This window comes from Ictalurus punctatus, chromosome 1 (assembly GCF_001660625.3).
Source record: "Ictalurus punctatus breed USDA103 chromosome 1, Coco_2.0, whole genome shotgun sequence".
Classification (NCBI taxonomy): domain Eukaryota; kingdom Metazoa; phylum Chordata; class Actinopteri; order Siluriformes; family Ictaluridae; genus Ictalurus; species Ictalurus punctatus.
In genome coordinates, this window is record NC_030416.2 from 11,538,188 (window position 1) to 11,556,268 (window position 18,081).

General features: G+C 39.7%; 1 protein-coding gene and 1 non-coding gene across 3 annotated transcripts in view; both read right to left on the bottom strand.

Annotated features, from left to right (window-relative positions):
- The window catches only part of lpcat3 (lysophosphatidylcholine acyltransferase 3), a 32,052-nt gene extending 16,892 nt beyond the window's left edge, over positions 1-15,160 (bottom strand). For both annotated transcript variants that reach the window (XR_001812921.3, XM_017470208.3), the window contains exons 1-3: positions 14,981-15,160; positions 7,786-7,893; positions 949-1,055 (exon numbers count right to left, since the gene is read on the bottom strand). Coding sequence is in view for 1 of the 2 variants with exons in the window: in XM_017470208.3 (XP_017325697.1) it covers positions 949-1,055; positions 7,786-7,893; positions 14,981-15,065 (300 nt within the window). In the remaining variant the exon portion in view is untranslated. The remainder of the gene's footprint in view (positions 1-948; positions 1,056-7,785; positions 7,894-14,980) is intronic.
- Positions 15,161-15,988: 828 nt separating this feature from the next.
- Positions 15,989-16,044, bottom strand: LOC124628772 (U7 small nuclear RNA). Its single transcript, XR_006983448.1, has one exon. It is a non-coding gene; the product is annotated as a U7 small nuclear RNA (small nuclear RNA).
- Between the last annotated feature and the right edge of the window lie 2,037 nt (positions 16,045-18,081).

Here is an 18,081-nt window from a genome sequence, read left to right on the forward strand (position 1 = left end):
CACCTCTGTGCTCGGACTATATTCACTTTCATTTGCAAGTTGCTTTAGATAACAGTCTATCAAATAAATGCAAATGTAAAATGCAAAACACACAGGTGTTCAGGCTAAAAGATCATAACCACACATTGCCAACAATGTATGACTAACATGCCATATGTCATCAGGATCTAATCTAACTCTTAAATGAGGTGCATAGCCAGATGAGCACCCCCCCCCCCCCAAAAAAAAATAAAATAAATAAAAATCTTAATTACAAATCGTACCACAACTAAATGAACACCAGCAGATTCACCAGTGAACAGTTAATAACTTCACTTCGATAAAATATACACTTTACATTAAAACTATAATGAATTCATAAATTATTCTGATGCACATACTCATAATAAGCTCATAAGTTCCTGTTAACATCCTCAGCACTTTTTAACTATATAGTACACAGTTATAGAAGGGAAATGATTTGTTATCTGGCATCACCCAGATAAGGACAGGTTTCATTTCGAGTGTGGTTCCTCTCAAGGTTTCTTTCAGGGAGGTTTTTCCTTGCCACCGTCGCCTTTGGGTTACTCATTCAGTGTAAATTTGGAAATGTAAAATTTACATATTTCTTTAAAGCTGCTTTGTGACAAAGTCCATTGTTAAATGCACTATACAAATAAAATTGAATTGAATTGAACTGAACCAGTCCTGTTCATGCAGATCTGCTTGCCTAGAGAATGCAGTCCCCACTCTAATCCAACACACCTACTCGGGATAATCAGTCTACTCGATTAACCAGGTCATCTCTGTTGGATTAGGCCTAGAACTTGATTCTATAGGAATTAAAGCAGATCTTCAGGAATATGTGATCACTGCCATAATGAATTCAAAGACACATAAGGAAGACAAATGAGTAGAACAGCTGTCATTCTTCACAATGTAGAACCCATGGTGGTGTAGATGTCTCACCATTTGGAATATAAAGCTGCTCAGGGCACCAGTGACAGTCCTTCCCATAAGCCTCAGCAGCAGGAACTGGATGATTATGCATAATGCAGAGTGATACACCTGAGAGCCTGAGAGAAATACAGAGGGTAGGTGTGTTAGGGCAGTCAGGTGTGAAAGGGCAGTTTCATTTACCATCACTCATGCATTCACACATATGCACACACGCAAAGACAGAGGACGAGAGAGAACTACAGGCACTAATGTGTCATCACATATACCTGTTATATGCTAAGACTGCTAAGAAACAGTGTTTTCCATACAGCTCTTTTGTCTAAAGGGTCTTGGAAAGATCTGTTGGGCTATGGTCTAATCACTCAGTCATCCACAACCAGGGCATCAGTGGCTCAGAGGTTAAGGCTGATCAGAAGGTCTACGGTTCAAGCCGCAGCACCGCCAAGCTGCCATTGTAGGGTTCTTGCCCAAGACTCTTAACCCTCTCTGCCACAGGGGCACCATATCATGGCTGACCCTGCACTCTGATATGCAAAGAAAAGAATTTCATTGTACTTGTATATGTGATAAATAAAGGTGATTACATGGATTTTTAAAATTCTAATTAAAAAAGCTGAATGGAATACCCCAAGAGAAATATTGCAAAACATGTTTTTACATTCACCTGAGGTGGAAATGAATGCTGGAAACAATATTTCCATATCAATGATGATGTTGGGAGTGAAAGTCACATGTTTCTGCACTCTATCTATCAGTCTATCTATCCATCCAGTTGTACTCAAATTCACACACCCCTTGCAGAATCTGCAAAAATGTTAATAAGTTTTTTTTTTTTTAAAAAGAGGTATAATTGAAATTGCATTTTGTTTTTTATTTAGTATTGACCTAAATAAGATATTTCACATACCGGATATTTACATATAGGAAAAAAAAAATATACATCCCACTTATTTTTTAATTATTAACATTTTGCAGATTCTGCAAGGGGTATGTAAATTTCTGAGCATAACTATCTCACATTATTTATATACACACAAAAATACTCTGCTCTCATGGATATCAAACAACTGCAAACAAAACACAGGTTTATCAAAACAAATCTTTGTTAAATATAGGTGTGCAACAATTATTTGCTCCCTTTTAGTCAATATTTGTTCTACCTCCCTTTGCCAAGATAATTGTTTTGGAGTATTCTCCTATAATGCCTGATGAGGATGGAGAATAAATGGCAAGGGATCTGACACCATTCCTCCATACAGAATCTCTCCAGATCCTTCACATTTCAAGGTCCACACTGGTGGACTCTCTTCTTCAGTTCACCCCACAGGTTTTCTATGTGTTTCACGTCAGGGGACTGGGATGGCCATGGCAGGACCTTGATTTTGTGGTCAATAAAATATTTTTGTGTTGATTTTGATCTATGTTTTGGATCACTGTATTGCTGGAAGATCCAACCACAGCCCAATTTAAGCTTTCTGGCAGAGGCAGTCAGGTTTTCATTAAATATCTGTTGATATTTGATAGAGCCCATGATGCCATGTATCCTAACAAAATGTCCAGGTCCTCTGACAGAAAAACAGCCCCAAAACATTAAAGAGGCACCACCATATTTAACCGTGGGCAAGAGGTACTTTTCCATATGGCAACCTCTCTGTGTGTGCCAAATCCACCTCTGGTGTTTATTGCCAAAAAGCTCTATTTTGGTTTCATCTGACCATAGAACCCGATCCCCTTTGAAGTTCCAGTAGTGTCTGACAAACTGAAGATGCTCGAGTTTGTTTTTGGATGAGAGTAGAGGCTTTTTTTTCTTGTAACCCTTCAAAAAACTTGTGGTGATGTAGGTGACTTCAGATTGTAGTTTTGGAGACTTTCTGACCCCAAGACGCAACTAACTTCTGCAATTCTCCAGCTGTGGTCCTTGGAGATTTTTTGGCCACTTGAACCATCCTCTTCACAGTGCATTGAGACAATATAGACATACATCCAATTCCAGGTTGATTCATAACATTTCCAGTTGAACTTCTTAATTATTGCCCTGATAGAGGAAATGGTCATTTTCTGCCATTTTCTTATAGCCACTTCCTATTTTGTGAAGTTCAACATCCTTTTGCTGCACATCACAGCTATATTCCTTGCTCTTACCCATTGTTATGAATGACTAAGGGAATTTGGCCAATGTGTTGCCTCATATTTATAACCCTGTGAAACAGGAAGTCATGGTTGAACAATTTCGTGTTCCTAGTCACCCAGGTTTACTAAAAAAAAAAAGTTCAAAATATCAATGGGAATATACTTCCAATATTCTTCTCATATGAACTCATATGGGTTCCAATAATTGCTACACACCTATATTTCATAAACATGATGAGAGAGGACGCCATGTGCTGCTTGTACAGACAAAGAAACAAATGGTCTTTTCTGAATCAACATCATATGTCACTGAGACTCTGACCAGAATAAAATAGTTACTGATGATGAATTAATGAACAAACAAATATGAACATCAAATTAATCTATTATGCCTCTGGCGCTCTTTTCTTTTCCGTGTAATGTCGAAAAACAGCCTTTCCCATTGTAGTCTTTTCTAATCACTTTTACGTCACCTTTCAGCTTTTCACATGACCGCAGTCATGGAAACACATGCTCATTCACAATTTCTTTTGTCCATTTTATGTTCATCCATTTTAAAACTGTGATATGTTTGAATGAAAACGCAACCAGACACCTTATGGAGCAAAAGGATGGCAGGCACCAACAAAAGACATTCGGACAAATAATCAGGCAGAGAATTGACACACCTGCTGTTAAGCCCAGGGCAGCGTTAAAAATAAAATAAGCACAGGTTAGTCAGTAATAACATCCTTTCACTCAAGCTGTATTCAGTCTTAAACCATGTCTCAAATCACGTACTGCAGTCCCCTCTAAAACTATTGGAACCACAAGGCAATTTAATTGTTTTTGCTGTAGACTGAAGACATATGGGTTTGAGATCAAAAGATGAATATGAGAAGAGAGTTTAGAATTTCTATTTCTAGAACTTTTCTTTCCTGGTGTTTGTGGGTAGATGAGTTAAACAGCATAGCGCACAAGACAATTTAAATAAGACCACCCAATTTGTAGGCAAGCAAAAATACTGGAACATGAGACTGACATGTTGTTCTTGTTACCCAGGTGTGCCCTGTTAGATTGATTGTTTAAACAATAAATAGCTCTGAACATCTACTCTTAGTTTTAGCCTTCTGTTTCACTTGTGAAGACTGGATTTGTTGTTAAAAAGGATAAGCCAACATGAAGACCAGAGAGCCATCTATGGGAGAAAAGGAAGCCATTTTGGAGCTAAGAAAAGAGGGAAAATCAATCAGAGGCCTTGCACAAACATGGGGTATAGCCAATACAGCAATTTGGAATGTCTTAAAAAAGAAAAACCATTGGCGTACTGAGCAACAGACACTGAATGAGTGGGCCGAGGAAAATAACAGCTGATGACAGAAACGTTGTGAGAACTGTGAAGAAAACCCCAAAACAATAGTCAGTGACATCATCAACCACCACAGGGCAGGGGTGAAGGGACGTGTTCCAAGAAGACTTCAAGAGCAGAAATATAGAGGCCATACCACAAGATGCAAACCACTCATCAGCATTAAGAATCAGAGAGTCACATTGGAATTCAAAAAGAAATACAGAGACGAGCCACAAAAGTTCTGGAATCAACATTAACCTCTACCAAAGTGTGGGGAGAGAAAGGCTCTGTTCATGATCCAAAATATACACAAGGTCATCTGTGAAACATGGTGGAGGTAGGGTCATCGCTTGGGCTTGCACAGCTGCTTCTGGGGCAGGATCACTAATCTGTATTGATGATGTAACTCACGATGGTTGCAGCAGAATTAATTCAGAAGTTTATAAGAACATTTTGTTGGCCAATTTACAGAGAAATACATCCAAATTAATTGGGAGGAACTTCATCATGCAGCAAGACAATGATATAAAACACACTGTCAACAAAGGACTTTATCAGGGGGAAAAACTGGAAGGTTTTAGATTGCCCAAGTCAATCACCAGACCGTAACCCAATTGAGCAGAATTTCACCTCCTGAAGTTTAGACTGAAGAGAGAAACCACCCAAAAACAAACAAACAACTGTAAGAGGCTGCAGTAAAAGCCTGGAAAAGCAGCACAAAAGAAGAAACCAACAATTTGATGATGTCACTGAGTCGCAGGATTGATGCAGTTATTGCAAGCAAGGGATATGCAACCAAATATTAAGTACTATTTACTTTAAGACGTATGTTCCTATACTTTTGCTCACCTAAAACCTGGGTGGTCTCATACAAAAATGTTTTATGTTGTTTAACACATCTAGATGTAAATACTAGGAAATAAAAGCTGAAATCCTAAACTCTCATCTCATATCCATCTTTTGATCTCAAACCCAAATGTCTTTGGTGTATAGCACAAACAAACGAATTAGACTTGGTGTTCCAGTAGTTTCGGAGGGGACTGTATGCATTTGGACTATGTTCTTGGACTGGACACTATGTATCTTCTTGTAATTTTGTAGGATGGTATTGTCCCAAGTCGAACACATTTTGCACAGAAAGGAAACACCATATTATTGTGTTGTACCTCATGTCACCAAAATCCACAGGGACAAGCACCAATATTAAAATGTCCATCCAAATTATTCTGCAGTGTCCTAAATTGTTAGGACAACCTTTCAAACTGCAGAAACCTATACTGCCTCTTCTAATAGAGACTAATAGTTACATTTCCTAGTGTATACACACTACTTGAAATCTGTATGCGTTTTAAGACATACCTTTGGACAACTGCATGCCAACAAGGCCTTAATCCTTATGGACATTTGTCTTTTTCATTTTTTTAAATTATCATTTTGTCTGTGTTCATGCAAACAGCATAAATTTAGCAAAAGGTGTGTATTTTTATCGGCATTTTAATATTTCACCATCATTTGCTTTCATAAATCTATTTTAAACTATGTACACAAAATAGTTACACTTAGGACCTTAAGGACAAAATCGTCCCCATTGAAACCTTTTCAAACTGCAATATTTTATCCCCATGACGTTTAAGCATAAAATCATGCATTCTGTGTTAATAGGGTTTTATTTTGTTGACAAGGTTTCAAAACACTGAATTAAAATATCTGAAATGTGTAGTATTTTCTCAAGTTTACTCTGTGGGGAAAATACATGCTTTACCTTTTTTCTGATTTTGCTGTATTATAGAGCGCTGCAGACTAACTGAATAAATGATGGAGATATAATTGCATGGGTGTGTTTGTATGGATATCAGAGTTGGGGTTTGTATGTGTGTACTGAAAATGTGTGCGAACTGTTTAAAAGAAAGAAATGATATTGTACTGGAAATCAAAAATCCCACCCTATGTATACGAGTCAAAGAAGATTACTGAGCTTTGACGATTTTTGCATTATGTAAAGAAACCGGAATTTAAAGGGTTAAAATTCTGAAAATGAAAGAATGTTTGGTAATTATGATCAGAACTGATGCTGGCAAAAAATCTAAGTCAGTGAAAGCGGGGGGAAAAAAATAATATATAATATTTCCATGACAATTTTTTTGACTTGGACATCTTTGTCCTTTATGGACCAGACTGGTAGGCTTTGTTTTTTTGTTTGTTTTTCTAAATCTGAAACTGCATAAAAAATATGAATGCATCAAAATTAATACTGTTGTTAATTGCTGACATATCAAAGACTCTAATAATCCAAAAAAAAATCTGCTTAGCATTTAGTATATGGAAAATAATTACTATTTTTCTTTTTTTCCCATAAAAAAAAACCCCCCACACACACAACTGTGGCATTATGTAAACAAACAAGCATTTTAAAGGGTTACAATTCTGAAAATTAATGAATGCTTGGTGATTATGATCAGAACTGAAGCTGGTAAAAATAAATAAATAAATAACCAACAAAAAAATGACAGTGAAAGTGGAAAAAAATATTAATATATAATATTTTTGTGACAGTTTTTGGACATAGACTTTTTGTCCTCTATGGACCTATGTGTAACTTTTTTTAATTTATGCACAAGGGTTAATCTTTCTTGCTTGTGGATTTTACTACAAAGGGGAAATCACCACCACCACAAGGTTAGGACCTTTCACCTAATTCCTTCCTTTCTGTCAATTTATAAAAGGAAATGGTCCATTTGCTTAATACAGGGAAAGAAAAACTTACTGCATTGGCAGGCTTGTAAATAAACCAAACTCAGATTAAAATGTTCAAACACTTTAACTAATGGCCATATGTTTTTGGACACCTAACCAATCACACCCACATGTGCGTTTTGAACATCCCATTCCAGATTTGGTTCCCTCTTTGTTGTTCCCACTTTTCTTGGAAGGCTTTCCATTAGATTTTGGAGCGTGGCTGTGGGGATTTGTGCCCATTCAGCCCAAGAGCATTAGTGTGGTCGGGCAGTGATGTTGAGTGAGGAGGCCTAGGGTACAGTCAGCGTTCCAGTTCATGCCAAAGATGTTCAGTGCAGGCCACATGAGTTTTTCCACTCCAACCCTGGCAAACCATGTCTTAATCTGTGCACAGGGGCATTGTCATGCTGGAACAGGTTTGGGGCCTCTTAGTTCCAGTGAAGAGAAACTGTAATTCTACAGCATACAAAGACATTCTATACAATTGTGTGCTTCAACTTTATGGCAACAGATTGGAGAAAATTTAACCACATATGAGTGTGATGGTAAGGTGTCCACATACTTTTGGCTATGTAGCACAGTTAAAACATAGGACTGTCTCCATTCAAAATCTCCTGCCCTTTCCCCTCATTTTTTCCCTTCTGTCTCACCAAAGTTGAACATGGCCAAGGACAGGCCTGAGACAGCATGGAATAGATGAATGACAGATGGAGACTGATGGAACAGAAACCGCCGGTACACCAGCGCAAAAGGATAACCTGTGAAGACAGAGAGAGAGAAAGAATGAATTTTTATTCCAAAGTTAGATACTATGCAAAAAGGCATGTACTTAATTAGGATTTTTGTAAGAATATCAGCTGCATGCTGGGTGATGTCTGCAGCAGGCCTTGCTCTAAATGTTACATTTTCAGAACCGTAAAGTGGAATTATAGGCAAAATAGATGTTAATACATCAATAATATTTGACAAGTTTAAATGTTTAACATGTTTAACATGTTATTAGCATAAATAAATACTACAGTAGTCAACACTGGGTAAACAGGTGTAATGTTTGAACAGTGAAATACTGTTACTAGAAATGTTTCCTTTTGTTCTGAATTGTGCACGGTTTTTTAATTGAGGAGCAAAATTGACCAAAATAAAATTTAAGGTTCATGTTTAAAACAACATTTCATAAATGAACACTGAAAAAACCCCCACACCTATTAACATTGGCTGATGGGAGTTTAACACCAAAAAGCCATTTGTCAAACACAGTGCATGTGGGAGGGCAGTCTAACCTTCTTATAAAGCCAAATCATACATTTAGATGAGTTTCTTTAAAATGGGGCACAACAAAAAAGTACTTGAAGGGATAGTTCAACAAAAAAAGAAAATTCTGTTATTAATTACTCATCCTCATGTCGCTTCAAACCCATAAGACTTTCATTCATCTTTATGAACTTTTTGGAGCTTGAAAGTTTTGTTTGCTTGGACTGTAAATGAAGAAATCTCCCAGGTTTCATTAAAAATGTCTTAATTTGTGTTCCACAGTTGAATGAAAGTCTTATGTGGGTTGAACAATATGAGGGTGAGTAACTTATGACAGAATTTAAATTTTTTTGGTGAACTATCCCTTTAAAAAGAAAAGAAAAAAGAAAACAGAAATGCCCCCCCAAATAACAAATGGAGGCCAGAATAATCAAAACACATTAACATATAGCACATATCAGTGATGTAATCCATCTTAGTTAAGCAAAAACAATATTAAACACTGTGAGAATACAATACTGAGAGACAACAGGAGGTTAGACAATCGCTCAAGCTACACATACAAATATTACTCGATTTGAGCCACGTTAGTGGCCAGCGTGTTAAACGCAGACAGCAGACATTTCTCCCAGATTACACAAAAAGCACAAAGTGAGAGAGAGAGAGAAATAAAGTCAAAACAAAACAAAACAAAAAATTTTTTAAGTTTATCTGATGCAGCTCACAAAAGCCTCCTAAATATATCAGCAAATAAATTAACATTCTGGTGCTATGAAACATCTGCAGGGCTGTAGAGGAGGTGGAAAAGGTAGTTTCTGAAAAGCAGACCATAACACAAGTTGGTCAGTAAATAAGCCACTATCACAGGCTCCGAGAATGCCAGAATGGCATCCACGATCTTATCCACACATAAAACAGACAGAGCAAGACATTCACTAGAAAAATAAATATATATCCTTGACCATTAAGTAACCAAGTAAAAATTACTGAGTTGGAACCAGGTTTATAATTAAGTGCACCTTAGGTTTAAAGCAAAAGTGGTTTAAATTTTTTTAAACTCCCAAAAAGATCACGCACCTTCTAGAAAAGACAAGCAAAAGATTTTTAACTGAAACCCACACTTAAAAATCAGGCCCTTTTCTTCCACTGAATGGGATACAAATAATTAACTATCTATAATGGAATACATTTGAAAAGTTTCTTTCATTTAGTTTCAAAAACAAATCTAGCCTGGTCAAGTGGTGCTTGACTTAAAATAGTATTGTTGTGGGGTTCTGTAAGCAAAAAAACCCTGAGAACCATTCAAGACAATGCCTTAAAACATTCACCAAACCAGACAGTCTCTCAGGCACAATATCCCAGTTCAGTGTAACAACATAAGCCTATGTGCAGTAATGTTAGCTAGACAACAACCACAATATAACTAGCTAACTTGGTCTAGCATTCTGAAGGTGCCTGTACCAACCCACTGCTACTCTCCATGACTAACATTTTACTTTATTGGACTTTGTACTGAAACACTGAAGCTAACTTACAAGGGTTCTTATCCCAACACAAAGACAGCCTGCTTCAGTCACGTAGCTCACCATAAACCAGTGATAATATCTGATAATCCCACCCACTGAGGTTAATAGACAGATAAGACAGATGTCTATAAAATACAGTTTATGCAATCAACCTATCCTATCCATCAAATCCTTTTGCATAGAGTGTTATTTACCCATTAGCTTAACAGCAAAACCATTTTAATGATGATGAGATTTGTCTTAACTATATATACTCAGTAAATATTTGTAGAAATGATAATCTATTCGTACGGAATAAGTGATCTCTATATAAATCATGGAGATGGAAGCGTCTTCATGACGTACGCATGGTACGCATGGATATATTTTACCTGGAGAGATTTCTATAAGTCCTTTGACTAGGTAAAGATGGCGTAAGCTTTACATTAGTTGGAATGGCCAGTAGGGATATGCGATATGACAAAAATATCTTATCACAATACTTGAGAACATTTCTACGATACACAATGCATATCACGATATATGACAAAAAACAAAGAAACAAACAAAAAAAACATTACAAACTGAGCTTGATACTTTTCTTTAATGCCTACAAAGAAAGATTAAGAAGATATTTTAATTACATCAAATCAACGGCATCCATTCAGTACCATTTAATTTGTAATTATTAAAAACATTTTTAAAATACATCATCATACCAACGATATCTCAGAAAAGTGTATCGTCTAATTATTTATCATGATATTGAGATTATAATCGATATATTGCCCAGACCTAACGGCCAGCCTGTAAAAATGACTCACATGACGATTGGGTATGGGACTAAAATTTCAGAGATAGTCAAGTAATAATTACTTTACCCCACCTCCTCATGTAAAAGTAATCCTGTCCGAATATGATTTTACACAAGTAATTATCCCGGTATGGAGTGAAGGTGTGATTTAGCAGTCACTCCTGAGCATCAAAATTAAGGGTGTATTGAGCCAATTTATAAATTACACCCTCAGAGCAACTTCTGTGGAAATGATTTGATGATCAGCAAGTCTGTGCAGTGCATCTTAACCGAAAAAACAGAAAATAGCATGGAGCAGTAAAATAGCCTCAGGTGAGTTCGAAAATTACATGCGTTCTCTTTACTTCTGGTACAAACGCAAAACTTATAATAATCCTGATGGAGAAAAATCGTCTTTATTATGACTGTTAGTAGATGTTACCAGTATCATTAATCCATCCATTTTCCATACCACTTACCCTATACAGGGTCAAGGGGGAACTTGGAGCCTATCCCAAGGAACTCGAGGCACAAGGCGGGGGACAACCTGGACGTGGTGCCAACCCATCGCAGGGCACAATCACACACACATTCACACAATTTGGAAATGCCAATCAGCCTACTGCGCATGACTTTGGACTGGGGAAGAAACCAGGGTACCCAGAGGGAACCCCTGAAGCACAGGGAGAACATGTAAACTCAAAACCCTAACACCAATATCATATGATGTGAACTTGAATGATGTGGTAAATCTCGCCATGACAGCATAGTTCAAACAATAACTGAATTCTGGTAAATGCGAAGGTTCATTTCATTACTGACTGACTGCAAGGACACCTCATTGTAAAAGATCTGGCTACACCCCTGATTCTTTCTCTGTATACTGCACACATCTTCCAAAAATACACAAAAAGAAACTAATCTGCAGCGATGCATACAAAAAATATTTGGCTCAGGAACACCCAAGAGAATGCTCAGGGTTTTTATTTTAATGCAGGCCATGTCAGGTGTTTGACAGTGTGCCTCGACTGCAGATTTATGAGTCAACAGGTGACCTTGTGTGAAGGCAAGCCATTCAGAGTTTCCAGCTAGCAAAGTCCAAATGTTTTTTTTTTAACAAAAGCAAACTTTTGTCTTATAGAACTTTTACAGAACAAGTCAAGTATGCCTTGCATATAATATTTGTGCATTTAATACCTGGGCTTTAACGCTGATATTCCACTAACCAATGAAACACACAATTAGAACTATTTAGTGCGAGGTGTGAGGAGAAGATATTTTATCATTTATTTTTCATCTCTTTCAACATTGGTCAAACATTGTACAAAACAGTTCACTCACCATCCATAGGTTACAGCATGTGTCATGCTATTTTAATATCATTCATCAGCATGCATGGCCATGTGTCAGGCCAAAGTCTACACGTTTACTCATCTCCTATAGTATCTGTCGCACAATCTTTCTGTCCAAAGTGTGCTTCAGAAGTCATTATGCTAAGATAAATGTGTCAGAAAGGGGCAATCAAAACTGAGGTTTCAGCCTTCTCCTTGCAAGCCATGACTAAGTGAGTGAGTGTGTGTGTGAGAGAGGCAGTGAATGAGTGGCGCAGTGAATGAGTGGCGCAGTGAATGAGTGGCGCAGTGAATGAGTGAGAGAGGCAGTACTTGAGCGAGTGACAATGATAGGCAGAGTCAGTGAGCGAGCGAGCGAGCGAGAGGTGCAGTGAGCGAGCGAGCGAGCGAGCGAGAGGTGCAGTGAGCGAGCGAGCGAGCGAGCGAGAGGTGCAGTGAGCGATCGAGCGAGCGAGCGAGAGGTGCAGTGAGCGATCGAGCGAGCGAGAGGTGCAGTGAGCGAGCGAGAGGTGCAGTGAGCGAGCGAGAGGTGCAGTGAGCGAGCGAGAGGTGCAGTGAGCGAGCGAGAGGTGCAGTGAGCGAGCGAGAGGTGCAGTGAGCGAGCGAGCGAGAGGTGCAGTGAGCGAGCGAGCGAGGGGTGCAGTGAGCGAGCGAGAGGCGCGCAGTGAGCGAGCGAGAGGCGCAGTAAGTGAAAGAGTCAGTGAGAGGTGCACTGAGTGAGAGGCGCAGTGAGTGAAAGAGTCAGTGAGAGGTGCACTGAGTGAGAGACACAGTGAGTGAATGAGTGAGTGAATGAGTGAGAGACACAGTGAGTGAATGAGTGAGCGAGAGACGCGGTAAGCGTGCGGGAGGCGCGGTGAGCGTGCGGGAGGCAGTGAGAAAGCGAGCGGGAGGCAGTGAGAAAGTGAGCGAATGAGAGAGGCAGTGAGTGAGAGGCAGGTAGTGAGTGAGTGAGAGAGAGCGGCAGTGAGAGAGAGGTAGTGAAAGAGAGCGGCGCAGTGAGAGAGTAAGCGAATGAGAGCGGCAATGAGTGAGTGAGCAAGGCAGCGAGTGAGAGGTAGTGAGTGAGTGAGTGAGTGAGCGGGAGGCGCAGTGAGTGAGCGGGAGGCGCAGTGAGCGAGCGGGGAGGCGCAGTGAGCGAGCGGGCAAGAGGCACTGATAGAGAGGCGCAGTGAGCGAGCGGGCAAGAGGCACTGATAGAGAGGCACAGTGAGTGAGCGGGAGGCGCAGTGAGTGAGTGAGCGAGGCCGTGAGCGAGAGAGAATGAGAGAGGCCGTGAGCGAGGCAGTGAGCGAGAGAGAACGAGAGGCAGTGAGCGAGAGAGAACGAGAGGCAGTGAGCGAGAGAGAGAGAGGCAGTGAGCGAGAGAGAGAGAGGCAGTGAGCGAGAGAGAGAGAGGCAGTGAGCGAGAGAGAGAGAGGCAGTGAGCGAGAGAGAGAGAGGCAGTGAGCGAGAGAGAGAGAGGCAGTGAGCGAGAGAGAGAGAGAGGCAGTGAGCGAGAGAGAGAGAGAGGCAGTGAGCGAGAGAGAGAGAGAGGCAGTGAGCGAGAGAGAGAGAGGCAGTGAGCGAGAGAGAGAGAGGCAGTGAGCGAGAGAGAGAGAGGCAGTGAGCGAGAGAGAGAGAGGCAGTGAGCGAGAGAGAGAGAGAGGCAGTGAGCGAGAGAGAGAGAGGCAGTGAGCGAGAGAGAGAGAGGCAGTGAGCGAGAGAGAGAGAGGCAGTGAGCGAGGGAGAGAGAGGCAGTGAGCGAGGGAGAGAGAGGCAGTGAGTGAGGGAGAGAGAGGCAGTGAGTGAGGGAGAGAGAGGCAGTGAGTGAGAGAGAGAGAGGCAGTGAGTGAGAGAGAGAGGCAGTGAGTGAGAGAGAAAGAGAGAAGCAGTGAGTGAGAGAGAAAGAGAGAGGCAGTGAGTGAGAGAGAAAGAGAGAGGCAGTGAGAGAGAAAGAGAGAGGCAGTGAGTGAGAAAGAGAGAGGCAGTGAGTGAGGGAGAGAGAGGCAGTGAGTGAGGGAGAGAGAGAGAGGCAGTGAGTGAGAGAGAGAGGCAGTGAGTGAGAGAGAGGCAGTGAGTGAGAGAGAAAGAGAGGCAGTGAGTGAGAGAGAAAGAGGCAGTGAGCGAGAGAGAACGAGAGAGGCAGTGAGTGAGAGAGAGAGGCAGTGAGTGAGAGAGAGAGGCAGTGAGTGAGAGAGAGAGAGGCAGTGAGTGAGAGAGAGAGAGGCAGTGAGTGAGAGAGAGAGGCAGTGAGCGAGAGAGAGAGAGAGAGAGAGAGAGAGAGAGAGAGGCAGTGAGCGAGAGAGAACGAGAGAGGCAGTGAGCGAGTGAGAGAGAGAGAGAGAGAGAGAGAGAGAGAGAGAGAGAGGCAGTGAGCGAGAGAGAACGAGAGAGGCAGTGAGCGAGTGAGAGAGAGAGAGAGAGGCAGTGAGTGAGGGAGAGAGAGGCAGTGAGTGAGAGAGAGAGAGAGAGGCAGTGAGTGAGGGAGAGAGAGGCAGTGAGTGAGGGAGAGAGAGGCAGTGAGTGAGGGAGAGAGAACGGCAGTGAGCGAGAGAGAACGAGAGAGGCAGTGAGCGAGTGAGAGAGAGAGAGAGAGGCAGTGAGTGAGGGAGAGAGAGGCAGTGAGTGAGGGAGAGAGAGAGGCAGTGAGCGAGCGAGGGAGAGAGAGAGGCAGTGAGTGAGGCAGAGAGAGAGGCAGTGAGTGAGTTTTTTCTGGATGTTTGTTGGGACGCATGGAGCCTAGTGTTGCCATCGCCCTTGTCGACCTCCACGTGTTGTTCTCAATGCGTTTCATTTTCACCAGCTGTAAGCGCTCACAGCACGAACAGCTCTCATCTCACACAGGACTGAACTCCGCTCACTAAGTTACACTGAACCCAGGGCGCTCTGGGTGCCGTCAGCTCATTTTCATAAAACGGAACATGGCTACAGTTTAGTACGAGAAGAGTTAAACCGTGCTTACCTATTAAAATAGAAAGAATTAGTCGAACTGCCGGCTCGGGTGAGCCTAAATATTCCGCCAGGTTCTCCGTCAAGGAAGACGCCATGTTTCTTGTGGGCGGAAGTGGCGTTAACGGTAGTTTCCGTGATTGTGTGCGGCAGCTCGCGAGCTCACCTCTCTCTCTCCTGACCGAGTTCTGTTATAGTATTTCTCTTCTTCCCTCCCCTTTCTCCTCCTCTCTTCACTATCTCCCACAGTCATCAGCGTTTCCGCTCTTTCATAATAAAAACAAAAAAAAGAAGCCAAAAACATTTCACAACGCTGTCATTTTGCAACATTACGAGCTGATAAAGTTACACTCGGTTTGAGATGTTTTAGATTGATTACTTCTCAAACGATTTACAGCCAGAGATCCCTTCAAAACCGTCAGTTAAATGGCACAGAGTGAGACACATCAGTACATATTTATTTACTCAATCCAGTCCAAGTATTAAACTTTTCGGCTGATTATTGAAATGATTTTGTATATTCCTTTTTGTTTTTTTTGTTTTTGTTGTTGTTTTAATTCACGAAATATAACTCATTGTATTCAAACTGGATAAATTTTTAAATAGCTATAAGAAGTCAAGAATACATATAATAACTTTGAATATACTAGTTGTGATTCCCAAACGGAAAAAAAAATAAACCACGCCCCCAAACACTCTGAGAATAACCAGTGGGTTATTATCGGGTTTAATAATGAAACCCAGCAGCTATGACTGTAATAAGAAGATTGTGGGATTGTTAGCATCACGTAAAGAGATTATAACAGGTTTATAATGCCGCTACACCGTTTATATGAACGTTAAGCATTTTACTTCACAGAAGTGATTATTCTGCTGTTTTCACTTTCTGATATAAAGTACCACCAATTGTCCAAAAAGGAAGCATCTATTACAAATTACTTTTCATTTCTATAGCTTGAAAACACTTTTATAACAATAGAACACTAGAGTAATACCAACTTTCTCTAATATTTAAAACGTTATGGGCTTCTTCTTCCGAAGAAACCTTCTGGACAAATACTAAAAGAGCAAATTTTCCAAAGTGTCTTAGTATTGTGTAACATGTGTTAGTAAGTCCGACACACTACACAGTCATGGTAGATTCAGTGAAAATAAATACTGTTGAAATATTATGCAGTATTAATTTAACACTTAATGGTACTCTATTGAAAAAGTGTTACACGAATTGTAAAAGATTCTCACGAAAAGAAAAAAGAAAAAAAAAACATTCACGCAAGGGCTCATGGGTAAGCGCGATCGTGGCTTTTTATGCGTCGACGTCACTCCGTACAAAGGCTGCCATTTGAGGAGCTCCGTTACTCTAGCAACAGTAAGCAACAATGAGGACAGGAAGTAAAAACAAATGGGCGGGACTTACGGCAAAGTCTTACGGCTCGAAAAAAAAAAACCCAAAACCCAGCGAAAATTATCATAAACGGCAATTAATTAATTAATTAATGGTAATGTTGTAATGTGTCATGTTTAAAAGCTAGTTATGACGTGATAAATTCCGCATTCATAACCTACACTGCATTAATTAATTACTTATCAATATAAAACCGACGATTTTCAGTAAACAAACATGTGATTTAATTTCACCTCAGTAGCCTATATATATATATATTATTCGCACAAATTTGCATATTTTAAAAAACATCATGCATTTTTCAGCAAATGAATTCAACTCATGACTATTTGTTTGTTTGTGCACCAAATAGTAAGACTGTAATATATCAGTTTATTAAAATATTGTAATTTCAAATTTCAGATTGTAAATCCTACTAGAAAATATATGATACATGCTTATTTTTGGATAGTTTCAGGCATAGTTTTCACAGACAAAATGTCACCTTAATTTAAAACCACTCAAGATATTACTACCGCTTCTCAAAGTCTGAAAGTTCACCCTTTACTGGAAAACATGTCAAGAAAACAGCTGATAAACATGTCAATACCCGACAGAAACACCTTGTGAGAAAATGTTGGTCCATGGTCTACAGAACAACGCTTATACAAAATTAATATAGTTAGGTTAATATATATATATATATATATATATATATATATATATATATATATATATATATATATATATATATGTATGTATGTATATGTATATGTATATACATAAATAACGTATTTATATGAATAAGTGTCTAATTTATTTGTACATACAGTACAGTGTATTTACAATATGACAATCATATCTGGACAGGCCTTCTTGAAATGAAATTGTATGAAAATGTATCACTGGAAGCAAAATTGTAATTTTTGCATGGGGGTAAACTCGCCTCTCTAAAAAGAATGTGCAAACTGTGAATCTCACACGTTTCAGCTACAGAATTATTATGGGCAGTTGATTAATATTTTCTGCCTGATAAAGGTTAGAATAATATCTTAAGCTGCAACAACGATGCTTTTTTTTTTAAATAAAGCAACTGGAGAGAGAACACAGTTTAACAAAGATGGTGAGGTTGTCACATAAATAAATAGTGCCCTATTATCAATCTTATCTCTGACTGTCCATAACACGTGTTTAACGGAATAAGTATGGACATATGAACATATGATATATGTGTCTTGATAGAGAGCGGGAGCGAGAGAGAGAGAGAGAGAGAGAGAGAGAGAGAGAGAGAGAGAGAGAGATTATCTCTGTGTGTAGTGTGTGTGCTTCACCTTACAAATCAATTGATTACTGATAAATCCCTTTGCTGATCAAACCTGGTTACTCATCTCACAGAGAATCAAATGAAAAATCTTTCTTATTGCTTTCAAAGCATTACACAGCCTCGCCCCACTTCTGAGTTCCTACATCCCTACTCAGATGCCCCCACAACCCACGTCCACGAAAGCTGAGCTACTGGTGGTGCCTAAGATCCGATTGACTTCAGATGTTTTAGTACCATAGCCCATAAACATATTGTCTCCCAGGAACTTTAAATTTAACTTTAACTTTAAACTTTAAATTTAGCACATTTAAAATGAGCTTTTTCTCCCATCACTTTTCCCTTCTTCTTCCTGCCAGTCTTTTTTTGTTTTTATTACAATGACCATGACTACTAGAAAACCAAGAAA